The 26,550-nt window shown below is 39.1% G+C and overlaps 3 protein-coding genes across 3 annotated transcripts in view; 2 read left to right on the top strand and 1 right to left on the bottom strand.

Moving 5' to 3' along the window:
• Positions 1–4,812, bottom strand: part of mylk4a (myosin light chain kinase family, member 4a) — a 34,518-nt gene extending 29,706 nt beyond the window's left edge. Inside the window, exon 1 of the mRNA XM_058395365.1 lies at positions 4,673–4,812. Within this exon, the coding sequence (XP_058251348.1) occupies positions 4,673–4,728 (56 nt within the window). The 5' untranslated portion in view covers positions 4,729–4,812. The remainder of the gene's footprint in view (positions 1–4,672) is intronic.
• wrnip1 (WRN helicase interacting protein 1) overlaps positions 1–13,747 on the top strand; it is a 16,753-nt gene extending 3,006 nt beyond the window's left edge. The window contains exons 3-8 of the mRNA XM_058395366.1: positions 2,832–3,026; positions 4,743–4,966; positions 10,123–10,337; positions 12,692–12,847; positions 13,031–13,110; positions 13,232–13,747. Coding sequence (XP_058251349.1) covers positions 2,832–3,026; positions 4,743–4,966; positions 10,123–10,337; positions 12,692–12,847; positions 13,031–13,110; positions 13,232–13,510 — 1,149 coding nt within the window. The 3' untranslated portion in view covers positions 13,511–13,747. The remainder of the gene's footprint in view (positions 1–2,831; positions 3,027–4,742; positions 4,967–10,122; positions 10,338–12,691; positions 12,848–13,030; positions 13,111–13,231) is intronic.
• Positions 13,748–14,948: 1,201 nt separating this feature from the next.
• Positions 14,949–26,550, top strand: dhx30 (DEAH (Asp-Glu-Ala-His) box helicase 30). The gene is made up of 20 exons (XM_058394677.1): positions 14,949–15,138; positions 16,335–16,462; positions 16,604–16,714; positions 17,025–17,197; positions 17,507–17,615; positions 18,217–18,366; positions 19,037–19,189; positions 19,437–19,913; positions 20,071–20,439; positions 21,742–21,820; positions 21,956–22,060; positions 22,416–22,591; positions 22,858–23,064; positions 23,275–23,356; positions 23,468–23,661; positions 23,947–24,097; positions 24,478–24,635; positions 25,136–25,239; positions 25,444–25,583; positions 25,972–26,550. The coding sequence occupies exons 1-20, from the start codon at positions 14,967–14,969 to the stop codon at positions 26,229–26,231; spliced, it is 3,498 nt and encodes a 1,165-aa protein (XP_058250660.1). The 5' UTR covers positions 14,949–14,966; the 3' UTR covers positions 26,232–26,550.

Genomic DNA, 26,550 nt, shown 5'->3' with positions numbered 1-26,550 from the left:
TCGCTCCATCAGGACATTCACACACTTCATACCTCCATCATCACTCCATCAGGACATTCACACACTTCATACCTCCATCATCACTCCATCAGGACATTCACACACTTCATACCTCCACCATCGCTCCATCAGGACATTCACACACTTCATACCTCCACCATCGCTCCATCAGGACATTCACACACTTCATACCTCCACCATCGCTCCATCAGGACATTCACACACTTCATACCTCCACCATCGCTCCATCAGGACATTCACACACTTCATACCTCCTTCCATATAACGCTAAATAAACATCTGGTTTCTTAAACTCTGTTTGTATTAAGATCATGCAGGTCCCCTTGTACAGTAAGTTGTTAATTGTCTGTTAGAGAAAATCAATCAACACCTCTGCCCAGTCAGAATCGTGAATAAAAACTGTTTCTCAGTCCTCTTACACTATGCACTAAAGTCTCTGAGGTAAAAAGGTTGAAATTTTGAGTGTTTAAAAATTTAAAAAAGCACAAAAAACTCAGCAAGTCGTTTTTGAAAAAGAAAATCAAAGCTGCATCAAATTCAAACATTTTATTCCTCAAAAATTACAAAAATCTCTTCTGTAAAGACTTCTATAAAATCTGTTTAGCAATATTTTATTTAGTGTCGACGCTGTGAGCAGCAAAAAATATTCAGGTCATGGTGTCCCGAGCCGCCTTTCCAAGTGAGACACTCAGTTCTGATGTGAGAAAGCCAGTGCTGACAGCGAAGCCTCTTCAGCTGCTGTGGAACGTAACCCAGCCCTGTCCTGCCCCATCATATCAAAGAGGACCTTTTTTAAGGCCTTGGCCTTTTCTCCTCCTCTTGCTTTCTGTAGGTTTGTTGCTTTATATAGTCCAGTGACACTGATGCAGGCTTTCCATTGCCCTTGGCCTCACAGAGGTGATGTTTATTTAGCTGTATTTCACGACTCCATGTTGATGTTGGATAAATAGTTTCTTCCCCGTTAAGGAGGATGAGATTCTTAGGATGGTTCAGTAAACATCTCAGCCTGCCGAGTGCTGAGATCGAGTCTCGATCATAAACGTTCCCCTGAACCATTATTAAGTTAATCACTGAAATGGTTTTTAAGGAATTTTCTGCCCAGTCTAATCACTAAACCTGTTCATGCCACCTAAAATGGACGTCTAAGGACCGTTAGTGGGTGCGGCCTTTTCGTTATTTTCTCTAAACATTATTAAAATATTTGTCCGGATACAGAAGAGTAAATCTCAAACCGATTAAAATAAAAGTCATATAATACTGGATCAAAGATAACTCTCAAGTTAGAACTGATCCTGATTTACTGACTGAATAAACTAACAGCTTTTACATAAAACACTTTGAGATGAAATATCTCTGGCTTTTACATACAAAAGACTCAACTAGACAAAGCTTATTAAAATATAATTTAATAATGCCGCTAATGTCACCAGTGCTCTTTATATTCAACAATGGAACTTTAATGGATTAATAAATCATTATTTTGTGTAAGTGCTCAGTTTTACTCCGGACATCCCTTCCTGTTTTCAGAAAGGATTTGCAAGAAAACATCACTTTAATGACCATCACCGATTAGTGTTGTAAGAAACTGTAAAAGAAATTCCACGCCCCATCAGTACAGATTTATTTTATAAACATTATTTAAATGTCAGCTCTAATATTCTGACCGATTATGGGTTGCCATAGAAGAGAACTTCACACTGAGAACAAGTTGGCGTAGTTTACCAGCCGACTTGTTTTTGAGTTATTGAGGTTTGGATTAAACCTGATCAAGTGACCAGTCAGTCAACTTTATAATGAATATAATGAACTGAAAGTTTTTGGACACATGATTATCACACTCATATGTGCTTCTCATTCCCTTTTGTTATAATAAGCTCCACTTTTCTGAATAGTCTTTCCACTAGATGTTGTAGCGTGGCTGTGGTGATTTTGTTCGTTCAACCAGAAGAGCATTAACAAGATCAGGCAGTGATGTGGGAGCTGGTCTGCTTTCCAGTTCATCCCAAAAAGGTGTTCAGTGGGGTTGAGTCAGAGTCAGGGCTCTGTTAAGGACATTCGAGTTCTTCCACTCCAACCTTAACACACCAGGTCTTCATGAAGCTCTGATTTGTGCACAGGTTTAATGTCATGCTGGAACAGGGTTTGAGTTCTAGTGAAGTGGAATTGTAATGCTGAGAGATAAAAACAAATACAAATTCCGTACAATTGTCTGCTTTCAACTTTGTGGAAAGAATTTGGGGACGCTAAGATGTTTTCTTTTAATCAAACCAAATTTTCTGTTATTTTTTCTTAATGCAAAGAAATGTCAAAGCTCTCATCAGTGGTAATCACACAGGCTTTAGGATTGTCCCGCAGAAGGTGTACGCTACATAATATTAGACTGAAGAGAGGTGAAAGATGATAAGAAGAGGCAAGCCAAGTCAAAAAATTAGGACAGCTTCTTGTGTGTGTGTGGTTTCAGGTTATATTATGCTGCTTAGTTGGACAAGTCTCAGTGATTTGTGATTAATCTTATATTTAGATCAGCTCTTCTGCAGGGCTACGCTTATTTCAGATCCATTTTCTCTCTCAGTCTGCAAATCAGCACTCATTCTGTATCCCTGATGGACAGTAATCGCTCAGTTTAGGATATTTTATTAACATTTGCATATCACCTTTGTTTATTTATCTCACTTTTTAAAACGAGGAAAGAATAATAAACCTAATTTATCGAGCAGCCTTAAAAGGTTATGTTATTTCTGTTTGCACTGCACGGTCAGTGATATCAAGGAAATCTGAGCCAGGGTTCTGATTTTCTTGTTTGTTTACAGACGACTCTGGCCCACATCATTGCCAGCTCCAGTAAAAAGAAAGGCACGGCTCGCTTCGTGACTCTCTCAGCCACCAGCACGTCGACTAGTGAGGTGCGAGAGGTGATCAAACAGGCACAGAACGAGCTCCGACTCTGCAAGCGGAAAACCATCCTCTTCATTGATGAGATACATCGCTTTAACAAATCCCAACAGGTCAGTTCTTTGAGCTTTGTTTTGTTTCTTTTTTAAGAAATGCTGGCGATAAACCTGCAATTTATCTTATATACAACCTTTATTTGAGCATGGGGGTAAAAATTAATTCCACATGGTCCACTAGACAGTAAAAGTTCATTATAGGATTTAAAGGCGTAATAGCATTATAATTCTTGCACTAAATGATTATATTTAGCATTTTATTAAGCATTTTCTTATATCGTTTTGGAAATCTTTATCATTCGATCCAATTTGTGTTGTTATAGACAAGTGGATCTCCAACTTAAGATTTAAAAACTTAAAAAAAAAAACCTAACCATGACCAAAAATCCTAACCATGATGTGAACCAGTCAAATAGGTAGATTCCAGTCCCTGTGATCTGCTGTCAATCAAACAGGAGTTTTTAATAAGTTATTATACACTCAACATTCTTAGAAAGAGTTGAATGTTCAGCTACTTGGAAAGATCAGATGAATCAGACACACGAGGCGTTAGACGACATGGCAGCTGGAATGCGGCGGCTGTGTGGGATCAGGAGCTCTCTGTACTGTACATTATATGGAGCAGATGTTATGCCAAGCATCCCGACTGCCTGTCCTCAGAGGCATCAATACCGAGGAAACTCACCGACAGTAGTCAGTCCAGAGGATTTGTTCAGATTGATTTGGACTCTCGGCCCGTGTTTTAAAAAGCACAGAGGGCTTTAGAGTATACCCTCGATTATTTTTCGATCTGAGGGAGACCAACATAGCCCCATTACGATATCAAAGCCTCGTTGTTGAAGTGCACAGAATTTTACACGTATGTGTTCGTACATGCCACAGTTTTATTAGGGATATGGAACTGAAGCCCTGAAATAGTTATGAGATTCAGGTTGGGACTAAATTAGCACTGGGTTGACTTTATTATTATACTGCAACACTAGGCATTCGTGATATGTGTGTCTGCCTGATAAAGTCCTGTCCTGAGAAAGTAAAATTCTTGCTGTTCAAATTGTGGTTAAAGTGAAAAGGGTGGGAATTTTTTTTTTTCCCCAGTTGTAGCTCACAGACATTTCCACTGATTACAAGCAGATTCTATTAGGATTAGGTCTGTTTTCATTTACTGTAGCTGTCCAGGGACCTCATCAAAGAATCACGTTCACACATCAAGTATGGTTAGACTGACTTTTTACTTATCACGTTTATTCGTCACCCAACATTAAGCCTAGGCAAGATAAAAAATTCATTAAAAGTATTTCCAGCTTGTTTTTGGTAAATATAGATTTTTGGCTGTAAATGGGTTAAATTTTCTAAACGTCCATAAAAAATTAAGAATAATTGTATTTTCCACATATTTTAGATTATACAAAGTGGACAAAAACAGCACATTGTAGTAAATGCTACCGCTGTAGCTGCTAGCACAAAGATTTTAAGTAAACAGAAGGGTAAGGGTAATTTTAAGTAAACAGAAAATTTAATACTTGAATATTTTGAGCCAACTATGAAATGTGTAAATTTCTCATTTGCATGTTGTGTTTTGTTTTACTGTGTAAGACTACAATGCTTAATTAGTAAATAGATCTAAATGTAAATGTAATGCCATCAGGGGTTTTTTTTTGTCCAAACTTCGAATCATCAGAACTTCGATGCACTCACTCACTCACCTTCCATGAGTGGCCACACTTGTGATGCTGAGGACCTTGTTCTCTTTCCTTCCCATCTTCTTCTCCTCAGGACACCTTTCTTCCTCACGTGGAGTGCGGGACGATCACGCTGATCGGAGCAACCACAGAGAACCCGTCCTTTCAGGTGAACAGTGCTCTGCTGAGCCGCTGCAGGGTTCTGGTCCTTGAGAAGCTGAGCGTGTCGGCGATGAGCTCGATATTACGCCGGGCCGTGGATTCACTAGGGCTGATTGTGTTGCCAGACGACTGCTCAGGACCGGACTGCTCGGCAGAGTAAGTGTGTGTTTGTGTCTGAGTACTCCTTGTTATCACTGCACGTGTGGAATTCTAGTCAGCCCGCCTAGCACTCAGATGGATATCTCCCTGATCACTGATTGGCTGAAAAGGAGCTCTAAGCTCTCTCATCGCTCCTCATTTGGGTGTTTTATTGCCTGATGCTGGAAGGTTTCCTCCAAATGACCCTCCCTCTTTCCAGTCTGGTAGCCTGAGATTGCGTGTGTATGTGTGTATGTGTGTGTGTGTGTGTGTGTGTGTGTGTGTGTGTGTGTGTGTGTGTATGTTGGATAAGAAGAGACAGTTGGCAGGTGAATAGAGGCGAGTATCAGGTTTTCAGGAGATGCCAGCTCCATGGAAGCCCCGCTGTAAACATGATGCTGTTTGCACTTGGAAATGACTTTCCCCTCTTCACACAGCAACCTTCCACACAGCATCGGTTAAACCCAATAACACATGCTTTATGAGTCTAACACAACACAGACTTGCACTATCAACATTTAATAATAAAATAAGACAAAGTTTCACTGAAACACTACATCAAAAGAAGCAACATAAATTTTCAAACATGAACAGTCCTAAATAATATTTATATCCTTTAAGGAACTTCTTTCAGAATATGTTAGAATCTGTTTAGATCTTTCAGTGTCTTTTACTTTAGAGTATGACATTTTATAAATTGACTGAATTTCTGTTAATCCTGTTAAATATATTTTGGACATTGTTCCTTAGTTATAATGGAGAACATTTCAGTGTCTAGTATAAATCCTCAACACAGAAGATATAGAGGGATATAACTATGAAATAAAATTTTAAACTTAATTTTTAAACATCAATTTAATTCAGTTTTTTTTTCAGTCCTGTAAAGCTGCTTTGCAACAATATTCATTGTTAAAAGCTATACAAATAAAATTGAATGGATTTAAATAAATAATAACATCTAAACAGTGCAAGCAAAGTCTTTGCTCATTGGGACGTATTAATGACTAAACAAGTGCTTTATTAAAGTCCTCTATTTAAAAGACATTAGAGGTAGATTGTCCCAATAATACAGTCATTTCTCAATTTATTAAGACCTATGATTAGATTTTCATGTTTTAGACAATGACCTTTTACTGGAAGTTTAACATACAGTACATAAGGAATAAAACACATTTACCACATTTACATTACATTTACCACATCAAAGATGATTACATTTCGATACACACACAATCTATAGTATTTTTCCCCTCTTTCATCTTGGCTAAACTAACACTTTTTAACACTTTTTATTTATCTTATCTAGTTTATGATTAAAGATGCGTAACGCTGTTTGCGAGACCTCCTGAAACATCTCTTTATAGTCAGCTTCAGCATCTCAGCTACTATTACTGTCGCTATGGCAACAATAACAGTAGCACAAGCGCATTATAAACCTGTGATTTGTATAGATGTATTCATTAAGTTCAGAATCTTGCACAGTAAAGAACCTTTTAACATCCAGTGATATGTTGTTCAGGTCCTTATTATGGCATTACAGATACAGATCCTTTTGTGTATAAAAATGGTTTTGAGTTTCTGTGGGGGTTTTTGAAGGTTTTGGTTTGATCTCGGAAATATTCTGAGACGGTTAAGGAAAAATGTTGGTTCCTTTCAATAAAAGTATGACTTAATGTGCTGTGGATTAAGACTCACCTTTCTTGGAAAAGCTGCGATGTTGTTTGCTCAAAGTCAGCAGCATGTCCAGTAGAAATTGGACATTTTATTCCCAACATAGCATTAATGGGTACACTGTGATCTTTATCAAATACAAGCAGCAGTTTGTATTCAAGAAGTTCACTGTGTTGCTATGTTTAGACTATGGTGTGTTTCCCATATATATATATAAAGTTCTTCTTCTGACATTAGTGGTTAAAGCCAAATTGGTTCAAACTTAAAAAATGAAATGATTAAAAGTTAACAGAGCAGTTAGTCTTCCCTGTATGACCTCCCAGCATCTGAACTTGTAAGCCTCAGCAGATTTATTATGTCCTGTCAGTTTTAAGAGAGCTCCATGTTCAGCAGACCTCAGGACTTCAGGACTGTGCCCAGATAGTTGGCCTTGTTTTCAGTCGTAATCTTCCTTGCATTTAAACACTAAGTACTCATTTGGTTTTGAATTTTACAAGGTGTCAAGTGGTGACCCTTCCAGAAGACCTAGTGCTTCCAGCTATGTGCAGTTTGTTGTTCGCTGTGCTGGTAGAAACCTTAGAAAGAAATGTCAATTATGATAAACAACATGGATGGAAACTATTGAGTGAAATAACATACTGGAAATACATTGCTATGGATGATGATCATCCATAAGTTGTCATGTTTTTTTTGTTGTTGTTTTTTATCAGCAGAAGATGCAAGCTTGTCAATGCCATAGATGTCAGTTCCATAGCATAAAGATCATGCTTGACCCTGTGTCTTTTTCCCATCAATGAAATCATCATTAAATAATTACTCACTTAACTCACTGGCCATTTAGCTTTCTTTCCCAAGCATGTTCACCTTTCCAGTAAATTTGATAAGATGCACTGGATTACCATGGGCTTCACACATTATAGATGAAACAACTGTTTCTCTTCCTTTCTCATGATGGGAGCTGATTAGTGGAGGAAAATTATCCAGCCATTCATCTTCACTAATCATGTCACTGCTGGTGATAATTCCAGAGTCTATCACTGTGTAGTAAAGGTGGGAATACTTCCTAGATGGGACACACTAACTGACACTCAGAGAGTCACCAATTGGAGGTTGGAGGAAACCCAGAGGAAATCCACTCACTGACTCAGTGAGAGAGTAATTTTGAGTATATAAGGCTAAACTCACCTTAGCAATCATTTTAAGGAATATGTTCATTTGCTTTTATTTTTTCTAAATATTCTTGATTGGACAGTACGTTTTGGAGTGCAGCTGTAATCTGTGAATTTCTCCCTTAGATTAATAACGTTATTTACCTATCTGTCTTTCTGTCTGTCTCTCTGTATATACATGGCTATTAAATCAACGTTATATATGTATAAGACCCTGGAGGCTTGAGCTGGCTACACAGCCACCTGTAAATTGGGATGCATTTGGGGGGAAAAAAAAAAATAGAATTGGTTATTATCTTGAGGAACACTTTGCTTTAAATAAAACTTGTCTAGGCTTTAGAGCTTAACTTCTTACTGGTGTTAACAAAAAAAAACAACTGTACCTCATTTGAAGAATTTTTTCTTGCATCTCTTCCCCCACCAACACTGCAAAAAATGACATCTTAGCAAGTTAAAATATATCGAATCTAGTCAAAATGAGATAGCAAAGCAATCAGAAGTACTGAAAACGTGAATAAACTGTGAAAAACTTCGCTCTCCAAGTCACACAGCTTTAAACACATAACCGTGTTTTCTGTTGTGATTTATTTAGTAATGGTTTATTCATTAGTCTGGTTTTGACCCACTTCCTGAGTGTTTTGAGACCAGTGTGTCAGGAGTCATTTAAGACCCAGCTGGGTTTGGTGTCCCGGTCATGGCCAGCTGACTCAACAATAACATCATCCTGCCAAACCGTGCCAGGAAATCCAGCACAACCCCCCCACCCCCCCAATTGGTCTCAGTTTCTGGAGAAAATTCCACCGAGTAATCCGAGTTCCTTTTGGACGGGTCTGTATCGTCTGCTTGCCAGGGACACCCACAGTAGGTCAGGAAGCCATAACACAGTCCATCACTGTCGAGACTGAAGCAGGCTGTAGGTACGGCTTCCTGCACAGGCTTTATGAGTGATATGTAAATGATGGAAAGATCTTTTAGGAGAAATTCATCACGTTAATGTTAGGTTCTGCTCCGTTTAGCTCGGTGTCTAGGCATTCCTACAATTCATAGATGATGGAGGCAGTTTTATATCTGTTGACTCAGGTCCATAGGATTTTTTTTCTTTCGTACCTCTTTAACCACATTCACGGTCATAGCTTTCATTAGTCCATTTTACGAGACCACTAGATGCCTTTGTGAAAGTCTAGTTAAAGCTTTCCACCAGCAGCCCCCATACATCTCAGAAGAATGACATTTATAGTCTAGCGCCATTTTTAGCTCTACTCTGATCCTGGATTCAAATGTGTCTATCAACTAAAGGGAGCTTTACAAGGTCACATAGACATCCTGCAGTTTCGGTGTACACAACTGCGTTCTACTCAGAACCGTCAGTCAGAAGTTCATTGCAGCACTCTTGAGCAGAAATAGTGCTCATGTCAGCAGCATTTGGGCTTCAGTTGTCTCACACTCTTCTTATATTTCAAGAAATTGAGTTTGGTTCAGATTTTTTATTATTTGGAGTTTGTGCATGTTGTACTCCATGTTGTGTGACAGTTTGGATAACCAATCAGCAGTGAACAATAGTGCTAGCTCCGCCCACAACTACTAGTAATTACTGTTGCTGACATCTTGAGCACATACTGTACCTACAGTCATAATACTGGAAGCTTTGGTCCTGAACCAAAAAACTGTTCCAAAATCTAGTGGAAAGAGTTTATTATGGATGTTATTATTAACAGCAAACTGAATCCTTAACAAGATGTTTATAAATCACACGTGGGTGTAATGTTCAGGTCCACAAACTAATGTCCATCACCATCACTGCACTGGATTTATGAAACGCATGGAAGTAGATGATAGATTTCTTTCTTTCTTTCTTTCTTTCTTTCTTTCTTTCTTTCTTTCTTTCTTTCTTTCTTTCTTTCTTTCTTTCTTTCTTTCTTTCTTTCTTACTCTGTTTTTTGGCATATTATTTCTCCTTTTGTTCAATCTCCCTCTTTGTCTCTTCTTTCATTTTATTTACATTTTTCTCTTCCTTTCTACCTTTATAGAGTCTTTTTTTCTCTCTCTTTCATCCTTCTTTATTAATCCTTCTTTACTGATCTTAATATCTTTCACATTTTTTCATTCCTTAATGCTTAAATTTTTGTCATTTTGTTTGTTTGTCATTCTGTATCTCAGGATTTCTTTTTTTCCTTTTCTTTCTGTTTGCTCTCTCTCTCTTTCTTTCTCTCTCTCTCTCTCTCTCTTGTTCTCTCTCTCGTTCTCTCATTCTCTCTTGCTCTCTCTCTCTCTCTCTCTCTCCCTCTCTCAGGGTTAAACACTGTTTGTGAGCTCTCTGTGTGTGTCTGGGTGCAGGAGACAGGTGTGTATCGAGCAGAAGGCCCTGGACACCATCGCTCACCTGTGTGACGGAGACGCTCGAGCGGCTCTCAACGGCCTACAGCTGGCCGTGCAGGCGTGTGTGAACAAGACCCTCAGCGCAGAAACACACACTCCTCAGAAGACCGTGGTCCAGGAGCAGCATGTCAAAGAGGGTTTACAGAGATCTCACATCCTCTACGACAAAGCAGGCGAGTATGAAGTGTGTTTCAACTTCTTATACCTTTAAACATGATGTGGATGGAAAATTCAAGCCCAGGATTTATTCATTACATAAAACAATGTGTAAGAAATGTCACAAATATGAACATTTATGTGTTTAAGAGCTTTTTTCGGACTTTCAGTCACCTAATATAAGTCAAGGTACACAGTCAAGGTTTCCAAAATTTCCACTTGATGGTGGAAAAAAAACTCATTTATGACATACACTATATTGCCAAAAGTTTTGGAACACTCCTCCAAATCATTGAATTCAGGTGTATAAAATCAAGCACCTAGGCATGGAGACTGCTTCAGCAAACATTTGTGAAAGAATGGGTCACTCTCAGGAGCTCAGTGAATTCAAGCGTAGTACAGTGATAGGTTCGCACCTGTCACTACTAAATATTCCACAGTCAACTGTTAGTGGTATTATAACAAAGTGGAAGCAATTGGGAACAACAGAGAAAACAGTTACCAGGAGAACGGTACTTGCCTGACTGCACTGTGCCAAGTGTAAAGTTTGGTGGAGGGGGGATTATGGTGTGCAGTTGTTATTCAGGGGTTGGGCTTGGCCTCTTAGTTCCAGTGAAAGGAACTCTTAATGCTTCAGCTTCATACCAAGACATTTTGGACAATTTCATGCTCCCAACTTTGTGGGAACAGTTTGGGGATGACCCCTTCCTGTTCCAACATGACTGCACTCCAGTGACCAAAGCAAGGTCCTTAAAGACATGGATGAGTTTGTGTTTAATCTGCCTGAAGATTAGTGATGGTGGATTTTTACATGAATCTTGTCTGTAGACCTGAGAAATGTAAAATAAAGCTAGGTATCAATAAAAAAGCACAACTGTTGGTAAATAAGGAAATCATTAATGCTCATTAATATTCATATTTAACTTTACCTTTCAGATAAAATGTGAAATTTAGTTAATAATGCTGTTTCTTTGTTTTGGCCATCAGAACATCTCAGTTCATTTATCTGCTTAGTAATTTATTAGAGTCCCATGCTGTTAAAGTGGGAGTGTAGGACTAGTCAGCTGTTTGTTAATTAAAAAAAAAACAGTAAAGAACAAGAGTTGGATTGTGCCTTGTGCTTTTGAAATGTTTTTAGAGTGATAGATTCTGCTTTGTAGTCACTTTGAGATATAAATTGCACTTTATGTTAAGGTCAGATTTCAAAGCCACAAAACAGTGACCTCTGGGGGGAAGAAACAGATATGAACACTATTAACACATGACACCGACATCCCATGCCTGCTTGCCCTGAGCCTGCTATTTGGCACCAGAGGGTTTCTAATGTGTCAACAGCCTGTTAGGTTTGAGATGGATTAATTGGTGGCATATCACTATTACAAAACAAAACTACTAGGGTACGATATGATGCATCACAATGTGTGTTATAGGAATGTGTGAATGTGTGTTTCACGATGTGTATTATAGGAATATGTGAATCACATCGCAGTAATCAGTATTCTGTTCATTATATAGCTGATGGAGTTGCACTGTTTGAACACCAGAGGTTCTTAGGTGGCCCTACGTTGATCGCAATGACAGACACATAAGTTATATGATTACACAAAAATGTTATAGCCACTAAAAATTAGCACTTCATTAGGTTTCAAATGACACCAGACCCACACAGCTGTGATCTACAGTGACAGAGAATGAAGCAGTGGAAATGGGCATTTTAGCCAACTTTGGAGCTTTTCCAGTTAAAATATCACCTCATTTAGTGCTACAGAGCAAATCATTTTCCCTGGGTCAGAAACCTGTTTTTGGGAGGGTTTTTTTAATATTTATTTATTTAATTAGATTTATAAGCAATTTATTTCAATGTTGATTTTTTTTACAGACAGAAATGCACATTGTTTTGCATTATTTAGTATTCAGAAATAAAACAAGGAATCTTTTCAGACATTATTTTTCTTTATTCTAGTTTTGTTCAAAAGATTCTCAGAATTAAAATGAACCACCAATCACAAAGCCAGTATTGTTAATCAAATCAAATCACACAGGACCGGGTTTTAAATCTTGATTTACAGTGATCTCCTGTTTAAATGAAGCGTATAAAAAAAAAAATCTTTCCACTTGTATTTTGTGCTCATGATTAAGATCCAACATTCCCAGAATTTTCCTTGAATTTGTCATCACTCTGGATTGTAGAAATTAAACCAAGGAAGAATAGAGAAAGAACAGAAAGTGAATAAATAAACAAGTAGATCAAAAAAGGAAAAAGAAACTTGTGCACATTTGATGGCAAAACAGTAACAAATACATGGGAGGAAACTAATTAAAATGTACACAAGAGCTGAACAGTGATTTTCAGTATGTATCTGACTTACAGGTGAGGAACACTACAACTGCATCTCAGCCCTGCATAAGTCAATGAGGGGTTCAGATGAAAACGCTGCCCTCTACTGGCTGGGCCGGATGTTGGAGGGAGGTGAGGACCCGTTGTACGTGGCACGCAGGCTGGTGCGCTTCGCTAGTGAGGACGTAGGTGAGTTAGTCAGGAGGTTAGTTAGGTGAGGTTGTAAGTGAGTTATGAGTAAAAACAAAATTTTATATATATGTATGTATGTATATATATATATATTTATTTATAAGTTTTATTTAAGTCTCAGTCTTAGAACTTTTCCTTATCACCTGTGTTGAATATTCTGAACTATGGCTTTTGTTTAAGGTTTGGCTGATCCTGCTGCACTCCCTCAGGCCGTGTCTGCGTTCCAAGCCTGCCACTTCATCGGCATGCCTGAGTGCGAGGTAAACATTCATCCATGTTTGTAAGAATTGAATATAAAGATTAATATAAAGATTTATCACTGATTAAAATCAGGAGCAATCAGTCAGAGCTTTACCTGTAAACATTTACCTGCTTGTCTAGGTGATCCTAGCACAGTGTGTGCTCTACCTGGCCAGGGCTCCTAAGTCTATCGAAGTGTATAATGCTTATAACAGTGTTAAGGCCTGTCTGAGGAACCACAAAGGCCCGTTACCCCCAGTGCCGCTTCACCTCCGCAATGCTCCCACCAAGCTAATGAAGGAGCTAGGCTACGCTAAAGGCTACAAATACAATCCAGCATTCAAAGGGCCAGTGGACCAAGAATATCTCCCTGAGGAACTCCGCGGCATCAACTTTTTCACCTGGACACCATCTGACTGATGAACTCATACCACTTTTTGTACGTGGGAGTGTTAGCTGCTATATTTACACTTTTATTGTCTAACTAATAATCATACAATTTGCACTTAAATGTCATGTGTGGCTTTTGTTCATGATTTCTGTTCTTTCTCGCTTTTGCACTATTGTTTTTTGTAATTAGCATACTGTAAAGCTTAATTGTACTTAATTGTAATTAAATAACTTTACTTAAAAAAAGACATTTTTCTTGTTTTGTCATGTTATTTTCTTTTTTTCTAATTTTTATAAATGTATTTTTTTTACTATTTCCTACAGTGTTTTTACTGTAGAATTCATTCTTTCTTTTAAAACTTTGTTCTTTTGGGATTTCTTTCCCCACAAAATTGATTATTTTATTGTTATCATAAAATATATTGTGAAGATAGACACCTTTTATACATCTTTAGCTTTTTTTTTCTTTTCTTTCTTCAGAATTTATTTTGGTATTTATTAAATTTTTATTTTCCTTTTTTTGAAAATCATATTCTAATTCTAAAATTAAAAACAATTTATTTGGAAATTTCAGATTTCAGACTTTTTTGTAAATTTCTTTTTCTTGATTTCCTTCTGTAGAGTAGAATTTCATTAAACATTTCCAGCTATACCAAAGATGGACAATCAGTGATCTTAAAATTTTGTCATAATAAACTTGTTTACTTAAAAAAAAAAAAATTGGCAGTGAGCAGTTTGGATGTCGAAAAAGTCAATTCTTATTGGTGAGCTGAAACAAATAATATGAAAAAATATGTAAAAAAAAAAAAAAAAAATTATATGTAAAAATTTCCCTCACAGCAATCAAGCACAAAATTAGAAGTATAAAAGTTGAACAAATATATAAAAATAATAATAATAAAATAAATAAATTTATACAATTTATAAAACATTTATACATACTCGATTATTAAAGTGTAAATATTTGTGAAAACTGATGAAATTGCTGATCTTCATGGCTGACTGCATGACTAGACATGAATTTTTCTTGTGAATTAGCTATTTCTTTAACAAATCCTTTGTAATGAAACATGCAAGCTAACTTATTTGTCAAGGAAATTTACAACACTTAACTAGCTAGCTAAATAACTAGCTATATTACCAAATATTGAGTCTAAATTACCAAAGCAATAAACAACAAAACTGATCAATCTGCTTAGCTAAATAATAGTGCCCCTTTTTTAATGGTCATGCTGTTTGAGATTTAAAAGCAGTATTTTAAAACTCAAAAAGAGTGGGGGGGGGTGGCTGTGGTGTTTGTAATCTTTTAAATTTACTTTGGACATTGTTTTTCATCTTCATGTTAGCATTTTGGTTATCAATTAGCGCGTTAGCATCACCCTGAGTGTAAACGCAGCGCCGTTCTCATGCCGCACCGACAGATGGCGATGTTGAGCAGGTATCGCCTCCTCACAGAGACCCGAAGCAGTGTGTCTGTTGTGTAAATATGGCGGCGCACTGCAGCTCCATCATGCGTCTCCGGACTCTGTGCAACCTTGGGAGGAAAACGTTTGATTTGAGATTCACAGCCTATTTAGACCGGACCGGAGTAAGCCTATACAGGACCCGAGCCGGAACCGCGCACAGCCGGGGAGAACCTGCCCCTGACACGGACAGAGGTAGTGCTACAACCCGGCTGTCATACCGGCACATCACCATGGCTGCGTCCTAACTTATCGGACATTTACTCATATAGAGTGATGCAGTGTCTGGTGTCAGTGTGTTAATGATGAATATAGTAATATTCAGGCGAACGTGGGATGTTAGAGCAGAAGGATAACAGAGAAAGATTGCTCTGTGTCCTGTGTAGTGCATCTTTATATAGAGGATCTCTGACATCTTAGACATCTACACTCTTAATATAAGATTGATGTAACTCATTGTCCTGTACTATAACAGGATGGAGGTATCCATTATTTAGTGCTCCATCATTTAATGACTTTATAGAAGGGAACGACTCAACTCTTGATACTCTTCTTTTATCTGTCTTGTGTCTGACTTGTCCTTCTCACACTTGATTAAAAGCAAGAAATATCAAATAAATATTTTCATCTATTTTCAGTGTAGTACATCAGTAAGGTGTGTATTCCTAGACACAAGTTTGAGGTGATGTGGTTTGATGAAATCACAGTTTCACATTGCTATGTTAAAATCACACAGGTCATGGTGAAAAAGTTATTGCAGACAATTTTTTTTGAAAGATATGTTTGAGAGCAACTTCTCTAAAACCTTGTTAGTTATCATCTATAACTAATTACCATGCTGTTGTGTTTAATAGGATGCGTTGACTGCAGTAGTAGATAGCATTAAAATGTAAATTGAAATAAAATTTCAGTAAAAATAAAAGTGAGAGGTGAGTTAATCGTCTGCATTATGCACTGTGACTAATCTTAAAATTGGTGCACTTTAATACTTAATACCTTTACTTAAAATCTAAATCTAACGGGCAGCAGTTGGAAGTCAATAAACCTTGTCATGATTTTCTTGGAGAAATCTGTGAATCCTTTCTAATGAGGGAAGACTTTTGTTTTAACAACATATACCACAAAATGCTTGTTTGAGTACATGAGTATTACTTTAACTCCACTGGCATATTTCTCATGTGTCTGCATCATCACACACTTAAAGTTTAAGTATTTTAGTGTTATTTATTATTAATATTTGATAATAATTAATTATGGTTTTGTTAATTGTTTTCTGTGGTATTATTTACAACATTTCTCTACTGAATTTTTATTATAGTTTGCACAGGAGAATGTGTGGATGATTTGTGAGGTAAAGCGTCACCTAAACCTCGACTGTGTTTATTCACTAGGCCAGTCTGACCCCCTCATGGAATTTCCCGAGCCAAAGAATCTCCTACATTCAACTCTGTCTAGATCCCTGGGACAATCAAATATCTCTCGATATATCCAGTATAACTGCACAGATGGAGATGTTAAGGTACAGGCAGATTAAACCCTTACAAGTTTTTCTAATTCAGCTAAACTTTCTAGTAATGTCTATAACTATCACAATAGAAATTCATAAAAAATTATATGAATGAGGTTATGTTTCATGAGATTTCTCTTGTTGTTGTGTTAGAGGGCGACTGTTACACTATTCTGGCCTCAGAGGATCGAGGTAGAAGGATATGGATCACGGAAACAGGAGGCAGAGCGACGTGCTGCAGCAGCTGCCTGCTGTAGGCTAAGAGTGAGTAGAGGCCATGCCTAGATTTGCTTTCTGAAGACATGAATTTTAGTGGCTCTTGAGTCGAGGATAAGGCCACTGAAATATTTATATATCATGTTTATTGTTTACCATTTATGTTAGTAAATAATATGTGTATATATATATAGAGAGAGAGAGATTAGATAGATATCTGTATATGTATAGATATAAATATAGATATTGATGTACATATCTTTCTTTATATACATACATGTAGTGTGAAAGCAGCAAAAAAAAAAGAAAAGAAAAAGGTAGATAAAGCTTCAGATATGTCTTTGTCCTGTGTAAACAGGAACTGGGAGTTTTGGGTCCGAGGAACCAGCTTCCCACACACAGGTTTGCTCGGCAGTCTGGATGGCGCTCATCTGTCTGGGAAGATGCAGAGGAAGACCTGAGAGTGTGTAAAGGGAGAGAGCTACGACAAACCCAGAGCAACAGGATGAGAAGAGCTGCAGGAAACCTGGAGTAGGCTGTTGATTTTAGTTAACTTTGAGCTATGACTTTGACCTTTTCCTTTGTGACTCATTTAAGAATCTTACAAATTTTGGGATAGCTTGTTGGAAATCTTGGGAATAATTCAGAATTTCGGAGCTGCTATTTTAGTATTTGTTTGGAACCATTTTTATTGTTTTATGTTTTAAGTTTATTGTCATGTGTGTTGAGTGTCAAGTGACTTTTTTTCTTAAATAATATTTGTTTATTTCCAGTTTTCCCAAACTTTTTGGGCTCTGCTTTTTGCTTGCCTTGAGTGTATTTATTGGCTGTTGGTTGCAGAGTGGTGGAAGAAGATCCGAAGGTCTCTGAGGCGCTCTCTATCTTCTCAAAGCCAAAGGCACTTTTGTCGAGGGTTATTCAAGTGGCCACAACATCTGATAGCGTCAATGTAAGTTAAAGGAAATCACTAAACAGGTCACATTAAGATAATACATCGGATTTGGGAAGAATGAATTAAAGTCAGGAATATCCTTATGTTACTGACAATACAGGCTGTTACGTAGGGAATGAAACATGGCAATGTGCTGTTGTAGAAAAGCTGGTGTGATACAGTCCTGCATGATGCACAGTTTCTGAATTGGATCAATTTTATGACCGCTATTCCCAGAGTCCTTTATTTCTCTTCTATAAACCTGATCTGTTGTTATAGAAAACAAATCCACACTCCTAGATCAATCTGACCTGAGAATTCAGCAACACATGTGTGGTGTTAACATAAGACTGGAAAACGTAACCATACAGTGATGATATCATGGTAAATTGTCACAGCACTACTTTCTGACTTCTTGTGTATAATTCTATAATGCTGAATGTGTGGGCATTAAAATGTCAATTAATGCACCCACCCATTTTTGCACCCAATCCGTCCATTCAACTTTTAATTGTATTAAACGTCTTTAAAATCCATGTTTAAAACCCAGGTCACATGACCAGCATCTTTTATGTCCTTCATCTCACCTCATTGTTCGATATTTTGTTGTGCTCCTCAGGAGCTGCTGCGCTACCGGACAGTAGGTGGGAAGGTGAAGGAGTGTGAACTCACTCTGCACTGGCCCGAGGAGATGAGCTTCACCGCCCGCGGACGCCGCAGACTGGAGGCTGAAACACGAGCAGCAGCACTCGCCTGCCTCAGACTGAAGGTGTTTTAAGCATAAAATTCTAATTTTGCCACTCGAGAAAAGCAAAGGATATATAAGGTGTGTGTGTGTATATATGTATATATGTATATATGTATATATATATTTAAATATATTTATATATATATATATATATATATATATATATATATATATATATATATATATATATATATATATATATGTATATATATATATGTGTATATATATATATATATATATATATATATATATATATATATATATATATGTATGTATGTATGTATATATATATATATATATATATATATATATATATAATATATATAATGTATGTATGTATATATATATATATATATATATATATATATATAATATATACACACACACATATGTTGAAAAATCTCATTTGTTGGTCCAGTACCAGCTTTAATCTGTAGACTGATATCATAGTAAATTTTTAACATGTCCATTTCCGTGATCTTCTAGGATTAGATAATTAGAGTGAACATAAACACACTCTTTTAACAATTTACCAGGCACAGATTTAATGTGTTGTGATTATTAACCCTGATTTTAGATTGCGCCTTTGTGCTTTCATCAGACTTTAGTTTAAGAGGCAAAGCTAAAAAGGTGAGAGCTAAACTTGGCCTGAGCTGGCTTTGAAAATGTGATGCTGTTGTGATGCTTTCAGGAGCTGAAGCTGTTGGATGAGCAGAATAATCCTCTCACACATGCCAAGTACAACCAAGAGGAGGTGAAGGAGGCAGGAGAGCGAGAGAAGAGGCCGTGCTGCCTGGAGATCCCAGACGACCTGGAGCACAGGATTAAAGATTATTTAACGCGGGTTTGTATCTGTTATATCTGAGCTAAGAAAGAAGCTAGCAAGAGACCATTAGGATTCAAGCTGCTTTTGGAATTGATGCAGTTTTATAGATATGTGTTAATGTTGGGGATTTGTTAGGAAGATGCAGACATTTAATTGAAGAAAGTGATAAAAATTGTGCTTGAACTTTGAAACTGAAAAAAAAAAAAAATTCCCGAATTCTCTTTTGTAGACACATAGATAAAAACGGTGATTTTTGTTATTTTAGTATCCAGTGGAGGAGGAGGTGCAGAAGCTGTGGGAAGAGCAAGCTGAGCAGAGGCAGTTCTCTTCCTTTAACAAGGACGATGAAGAAGATGACGATAAGGATCCTGTGCTCGATGCAATCACTGGCAAGCCATACCGCCCGCTGAACCCCGCAGACGTGGAGCTCCTGAGTGACCGCCTTCTGAGGCAATGGGAGAGGGCGGGTCCGGTTCGGGGAGCGGAGCTTCCTGTAGACTCTCATCGTGAACGTCTAGTGGAGGCAGTGGAGGCATCAAGGGTGGTGGTGGTCGCTGGAGAGACGGGCTGCGGGAAGACGACACGGATACCACGCTTCCTGCTGGAGGGCCGTGTAAGGGATGGGGCCGGGGCTCACTGCAACATCCTGGTCACGCAGCCGCGCAGGATAAGCGCAGTGTCAGTAGCTCAGCGTGTCGCAAGTGAGATGGGCCCCACCCTCAAACCCTGTGTTGGCTATCAGGTACAACAGAATTATTTAGTGCTTCAAGATAAGAGTATAGTTTGGGTTTGTTTAGATTGTTTAGATTTTGTTAATGATGCTCCTAGTTTCTTGAAACTGATCCAAGAGCAGTGATTTCTGGAGTAATAAAAAGTTTTTATTTTCATTTTCTTTGCAGGTGCGTTTAGAGTCTCGTCCCCCCGAGTCCAGTGGTGGTTCACTCCTCTTCCTCACCGTGGGTGTCCTGCTGAGGAAGCTGCAGTCGAATCCATGGCTGCGCGGCGTGAGCCATGTGCTAGTGGATGAGGTGCATGAGCGAGACGTGAACACGGACGTGCTGCTGGCCCTGCTGCGTCGCGCCCTTACCAACAATCCTGAGCTGCGTGTGGTTCTCATGAGTGCCAGTGGAGACACGCAGCGCATTGCCTCCTACTTTGATGGGTGTCCTGTTGTGCATGTCCCTGGCTTCATGCACCCTGTGAGACAGAGGTACCTGGAGGAAGTTCTGAGGGAGATGGGGCGACCAGCGGAGATGGCAAACACACAGGTGAGGAAAAGATGCAACAGGTGAGATGAGAGAGTGAGACAGATATACAGGTGTGATGAGAGACTGAGAGAGATATACAGGTGAGAGAAGGGAGAGTGAGAGAGATATACAGGTGAGAGAAGGGAAAGTGAGAGAGATATGCAGGTGAGAGAAGGGAAAGTGAGACAGATATACAGGTGAGAGAAGGGAGAGTGAGACAGATATACAGGTGAGAGAAGGGAGAGTGAGACAGATATACAGGTGAGAGAAGGGAGAGTGAGAGATATACAGGTGAGAGAAGGGAGACTGAGGCAGATATACAGGTGAGAGAAGGGAGACTGAGGCAGATATACAGGTGAGAGAAGGGAGACTGAGGCAGATATACAGGTGAGAGAAGGGAGACTGAGGCAGATATACAGGTGAGAGAAGGGAGACTGAGGCAGATATACAGGTGAGAGAAGGGAGACTGAGGCAGATATACAGGTGAGAGAAGGGAGACTGAGGCAGATATACAGGTGAGAGAAGGGAGACTGAGGCAGATATACAGGTGAGAGAAGGGAGACTGAGGCAGATATACAGGTGAGAGAAGGGAGACTGAGGCAGATATACAGGTGAGAGAAGGGAGACTGAGGCAGATATACAGGTGAGAGAAGGGAGACTGAGGCAGATATACAGGTGAGAGAAGGGAGACTGAGGCAGATATACAGGTGAGAGAAGGGAGACTGAGGCAGATATACAGGTGAGAGGAGGGAGAGTGAGGCAGATATACAGGTGAGAGGAGGGAGACTGAGGCAGATATACAGGTGAGAGGAGGGAGACTGAGGCAGATATACAGGTGAGAGAAGGGAGACTGAGGCAGATATACAGGTGAGATGAAAGACTAAGACAGATATACAGGTGAGAGGAGGGAGAGTGAGATAGACATACAGGTGAGATGAAAGACAGACAGATATACAGGTGAGAGGAGGGAGAGTGAGGCAGATATACAGGTGAGATGAAAGACTAAGACAGATATACAGGTGAGATGAAAGACTAAGACAGATATACAGGTGAGAGAAGGGAGAGTGAGATAGACATACAGGTGAGATGAAAGACTAAGACAGATATACAGGTGAGATGAAAGACAGACAGATATACAGGTGAGATGAAAGACTAAGACAGATATACAGGTGAGATGAAAGACTAAGACAGATATACAGGTGAGAGAAGGGAGAGTGAGACATATACAGGTGAGAGAAGGGAGAGTGAGACAGATATACAGGTGAGAATTGCAGTAGAATATACCTAAACACTAACAGTTCTTTTCACTGTTTTTGCATTCAGGAAGAACAGGATGATTTGACCCCTGACATTGATTTAGTTGCAGATGTGATTGATCACATTCACACTCGTGGAGAGCCAGGTAAACATAACTCACACCTTTTCACACTTCTTCATTCTCTTTAGTCTCTTTTAAACATCTGTTTCACCTAAGAGCCATGTATTTTTTTCTAATTCCTGCTCAACTTCATCTTTCTCGTCGTCTCTCTCTGAGCAGGTGCGGTGCTGTGTTTTCTGCCTGGCTGGCAGGACATTAAAGCCTTGCAGCAAAAGCTGGAGGAGAAACGGTCCTTCAAATTGGGTTCACAGCTCATCCTACCATGTAAAACACTCTTTATCACTTCACTTCATTCACTCCTTGCTTCTCTACCTCAGTTAAACCTGAATAAACCTCTATTTATTATTTTATCTAAAACATGTACAGTCCAGTGCAAAAGTTTGCATCCCCATGATTTTCTGAAAAACAAACATGGACAGTGTAAGGGCATGATCTGCAAGAACAATAAAAACACTGAACATCTGTTTATTGTGCTTTGTAACTATAAAGCCATCAAATTAACAGTGTGTTAAATTTGTGTAAATAAAACGCATCTTTTATTCAGGGATGTGTTATAGCTTTAAAATAAATCTTCCTCTTTGTCCTCTCTCTCTCTCTCTCTCTCTCGTCTTCCTCTCAGTGCACTCCAGCATGTCTGTAGCAGACCAGCAGGTTGTCTTTAAACGACCTCCAGAGGGTCAGCGCAAAATTGTCCTGGCAACCAACATCGCAGAAACGTCCATCACCATAGATGACATAGTGCATGTTGTGGACCTGGGCACTCAGAAAGAGCAGAGCTATGATCCCAGGACCAAGGTGAGACCAGTGATCGTCTAAGAGGAGAATAAGAGACTTATGGCTTAAATATTCATAACTCGAGCACAGCAAGTAAAGAGATATTTGCATTTGGACAGAGTGATGAAAAATGGCTTTTAAAGAATGCTTATTAACGTCACACAATGCTGATTGGTCCCTAGTTAAATCAATGCCATTAATTTCATTTCATTAACTTTCTTTTGTTTTCTTGCCATTTTGTTTCCAAAGTAGACTGTTGAAACAATCTTTAAATTTTCTCTGTACAGGTCTCATGTTTGGATACAGTCTGGATCTCTCGCTCAAACGTCATTCAGCGACGAGGGAGGGCGGGTCGATGCCAACCTGGACATGCCTATCATTTGTTTCCCCGGAAACAACTAGATGCCATGACAATGTTTCCCATCCCGGAGATTCTGCGCACCCCTCTGGAGAGCCTGGTGGTTCAGGCTAAAATTCATAGTCCTCAGAGTAAGGTATGTTCTGTGGGCTGTACCAAAAACATTCAGGGGTTATGGGGTTGTCTGCGGAGATGAGATTGATTGATTGATTTATTCAAAAATGTATTTCATTGAAGTTTTAGACTTACACTTATCTTACACAGACTTAAGTGTCTCTCTGTGTTCACATGTAGCATTTTAATAATTATTTGTTTGTTTATTTATTTATTCATTCGTTTTATATAGGCTGTAGACTTCCTGTCCCAGGTGATGGACTCTCCAGAACAAGGAGCAGTGAGAGAAGCCGTGAGGACGCTGCAGGAAATCGGTGAGGTTATGCAACAGTTTGTGCGTTGCGATGCCCTGTCTGCCGTAAAACAGCACATAAAAAAAGACATTATTATATTAACCCATGTTTATGTTCCTTCTGTCTCTGTAGGTGTGTTAGACACCCGGGAGTGTCTGACTCCACTGGGGGAGTGTGTGGCATGTATGTCATGTGACCCACGCTTGGGGAAGCTCCTGGTTCTCTCCTCTCTTTTCCGTTGTGTCCTGCCCATGCTGTCTGTTGCAGCCTGTCTTACTCGAGACCCGTTTCAGAACAGCTTACAAAACCGTTCCACAGTCAACAAGGTCTCTCACACACATACACATTTCTGTTTTCCCTGTGTGCTGTTTCTAACGTTTGCGTCAAAATGACAACATTGTACGCACACCTTTTTATTGATTTTACCAACATAAAACCTTGTGTGCTTGGCTTAGTTTCTGTAATGAACCTTTACAAACATTTTTCAAACAGTTGTATAAATATCAAATTCGACTGAAAAGGAGCGTCAGGATTGAATTACAGCATTGCTATAGCTATTATAGCTAAAATATTATCTGTTATTTAATAAATCAGTCTTTCTCTTTCTGCAGGCTAAAGCGTCTCTAAGCGGCTCCAGCTGCAGTGATTATCTGGTGTTCAGTAGGGCAGTACAGGGTTGGCGAGAGCTTCGTGACAGACGTGAACGGCAGGAGTATTTGGACTCGTACAGTCTTTCAGCAGCCAGTCTGCGTTTTATACACGGCAAGTTACTTTCTCTCAGCCCAAACACTCGCTCTACTGTATTGCATAGGTTCCAGCATTGTCCTGGAGATCCCTCAGTATTTTTCTCTGCTCCTTACAAACCTGGTTCAACTAATCAGTACAGGTTTATATCCTGGACAAGAGGTTCTCTAGAGGTGCATCCCAAATCGCATACTTCTGCACTAATCTACACCATTATTCTACTGCTAATAATATTAATATTTGGTCATACCTTCTAATGGCAGAGGAACAAAAGATGCAATTAAACCTGTCATTAAATCACCATCTTCATATTTTGTCATGTCATGCAATATTATAGCTGTGTTTAGATTGCTCTGATGTGTGTGCTGCTCTATGTTTGTGTGTGTGTGTGTGTGTAGGTTTAACTCAGCAGTTCAGTGAGAATCTGGTGGAGGCGGAGCTAGTCAAACACCCTGCCGAGAGTCTCCGCACTTTATCCGTGTTGAATCAGCACAGCAATCAGGAGGAGCTTCTTAAAGCTGTGCTTCTGGCAGGGTTTTACCCCAACCTCATCCAGGTAGTGTAGCGAGCAGGGGTTTACACCAAGACACGCAGTATCGCTATGTAAATAAATCTTATTCTGACATTTAAAATAAAATGTAATCTACTTTTGAGTACTTCTATATTTAACTCTTTTCTTTAAAAACACATTCCCTAAGGTTTTTAGCCTTGTGGTGTGTTGTGATTGAAGAAGTTAGAACAAGGTCATTACATTAATACCAAAATGTACTGAGCATAAGTAATTAATGGTGAGCCTTGTAGGATTCAGGGGGGGTATAGGTCTGTGGTGTAGGCTTAGTTTTGAGACAAGTCAACATCGGATGCTATTAACAGAGGGGTGAGAAATGCATATAGCCCCCTATTAAGCAGTGAGACTCTATTTTGTGTGTGTGCGTGTGTGTGTGTGTGTTCATTACAGAAGCCTTACAGAGTGACATTACCACAGTGTAATCGCATTACACTATACAGTTTGAGGTCTGAATGCACTGCTGAAACAAATCTGTATGTTATTTTCAGGTAAAGAGAGGCATTGTAAGCAAAGCAGGCAGGTTTCGTCCCAAAGACCTGTCTTACCGCACTCAGAGTGGGCCTGTGTTACTCCACCGCTCCTCCGTCAACCGGTAACCAAGTAACCCCATTTACACTCTACATTAAAATACTATCTACAAGTTATATTTTAGCTAAATTATTATTATTATTATTTATTTATTTTTTTTTTAAAAAGACATGGAATGTCTGAAGGCATGATATAAATTACATTTCATTAGTGTTTAATATGGAAGTCTGTTGTGTGTGTGTGTGCTTGTTTGTTTTTATTTATTCAGGACCGAGAGAAAGCTTCCCAGTCGCTGGCTCACATTCTTCTCTGCAGTTAAATCAAACGGCAGCGTCTTTATCAGAGACTCATCTGCAGTCCATCCTCTGGCCCTCCTCCTCCTGACTGACTGTAACCTGATTGAGCGTGGTAATATATTACACATACACACAGGAAAAGGAGGAGATGCATCGATGCAAGTGAGAGAGAGAGAGAGAGAGAGAGAGAGAGATGCACATAGACAAAGATGCTCACAGGCAGAGTGAGGGAGACATGCACTCAGAGAGGAAGAGGGAGAGAAAGATAAAATGTATGCAGGTACATGAAAAGATAGAGACAGAGAGAACATAGACAGTGAGCGAATCTGTTCTGTCTCATATTATACTCTCCTCTCTGGCACGGTTTGCACACATGCACTTTATGTAGTAATGTGTTCTGTGTTGTCTCTCATTATGTAGCCCCATTATCTGGGAGGAACATTGTTATTTTTTCCTATGTACTGCACCAGCTGTTTAACATCACCCCCTTTCTCTCGCAGCATATGGCGATCGGGTGGAGGTGAGCATGCCGGGCCGTTCTCTAATACGATGGGAACTGTCTGCTCAAAGCTGGGAGCTGCTGTGGTCTTTACGCACCTCTCTGCAGGCTATGCTTCAGCGTAACCTCAGACCTTTAACCTCTGGCTGTACTGTCGAACAGAACAGTGTACAAGACAGCCAGCTCATCTCTTTATTAGTGGACCTTCTGAACAGCACAGAGCCGGACGCTAACACTGCAGACTACAGTGACACAGACTGATGGAGCTTTTTTCTGCTTTATTATATAAAGGTTGCACTTTCTTTGCCTTGTAATGTATTTAATGGAGACTAGATATCTAGACAGGTCCATGATGTCTCATAGTGGCGCATACTGTTTGCTCTGACCAAATCCCAGGACGAGTGTGGAGGGAAATCAGACAATGGCAATTTAATGAACTGGATAAACAAATTTGACTTCCACGTTGTCACCCTTGAAAAGCATAAAAGTAGACATTACGAAGTGTTTGACTTTCATCTGTATGTAAAATAAAATGCACACTATTCTTTATTTATTGAACTGACATTAAATAAAGCTCACA

The sequence above is a fragment of the Hemibagrus wyckioides genome, linkage group LG07 (genome assembly GCF_019097595.1).
Source record: "Hemibagrus wyckioides isolate EC202008001 linkage group LG07, SWU_Hwy_1.0, whole genome shotgun sequence".
Taxonomy (NCBI): domain Eukaryota; kingdom Metazoa; phylum Chordata; class Actinopteri; order Siluriformes; family Bagridae; genus Hemibagrus; species Hemibagrus wyckioides.
Note: the sequence above shows the minus strand (reverse complement) of the source record. Positions and strands in the feature narration are given on the sequence as shown.

What these genes read in the sequence shown, in the direction of transcription:
- dhx30 (XM_058394677.1), top strand. Translation starts at nt 14,967, where the DNA reads ATGGCGGCGCACTGCAGCTCCATCATGCGTCTCCGGACTCTGTGCAAC. An exon ending in CTGCCTGCTGTAGGCTAAGA is followed by an intron (nt 16,715 to 17,024) that starts GTGAGTAGAGGC and finishes CTGTGTAAACAG; the next exon opens with GAACTGGGAGTTTTGGGTCC. An exon ending in AACCCTGTGTTGGCTATCAG is followed by an intron (nt 19,914 to 20,070) that starts GTACAACAGAAT and finishes TTTTCTTTGCAG; the next exon opens with GTGCGTTTAGAGTCTCGTCC.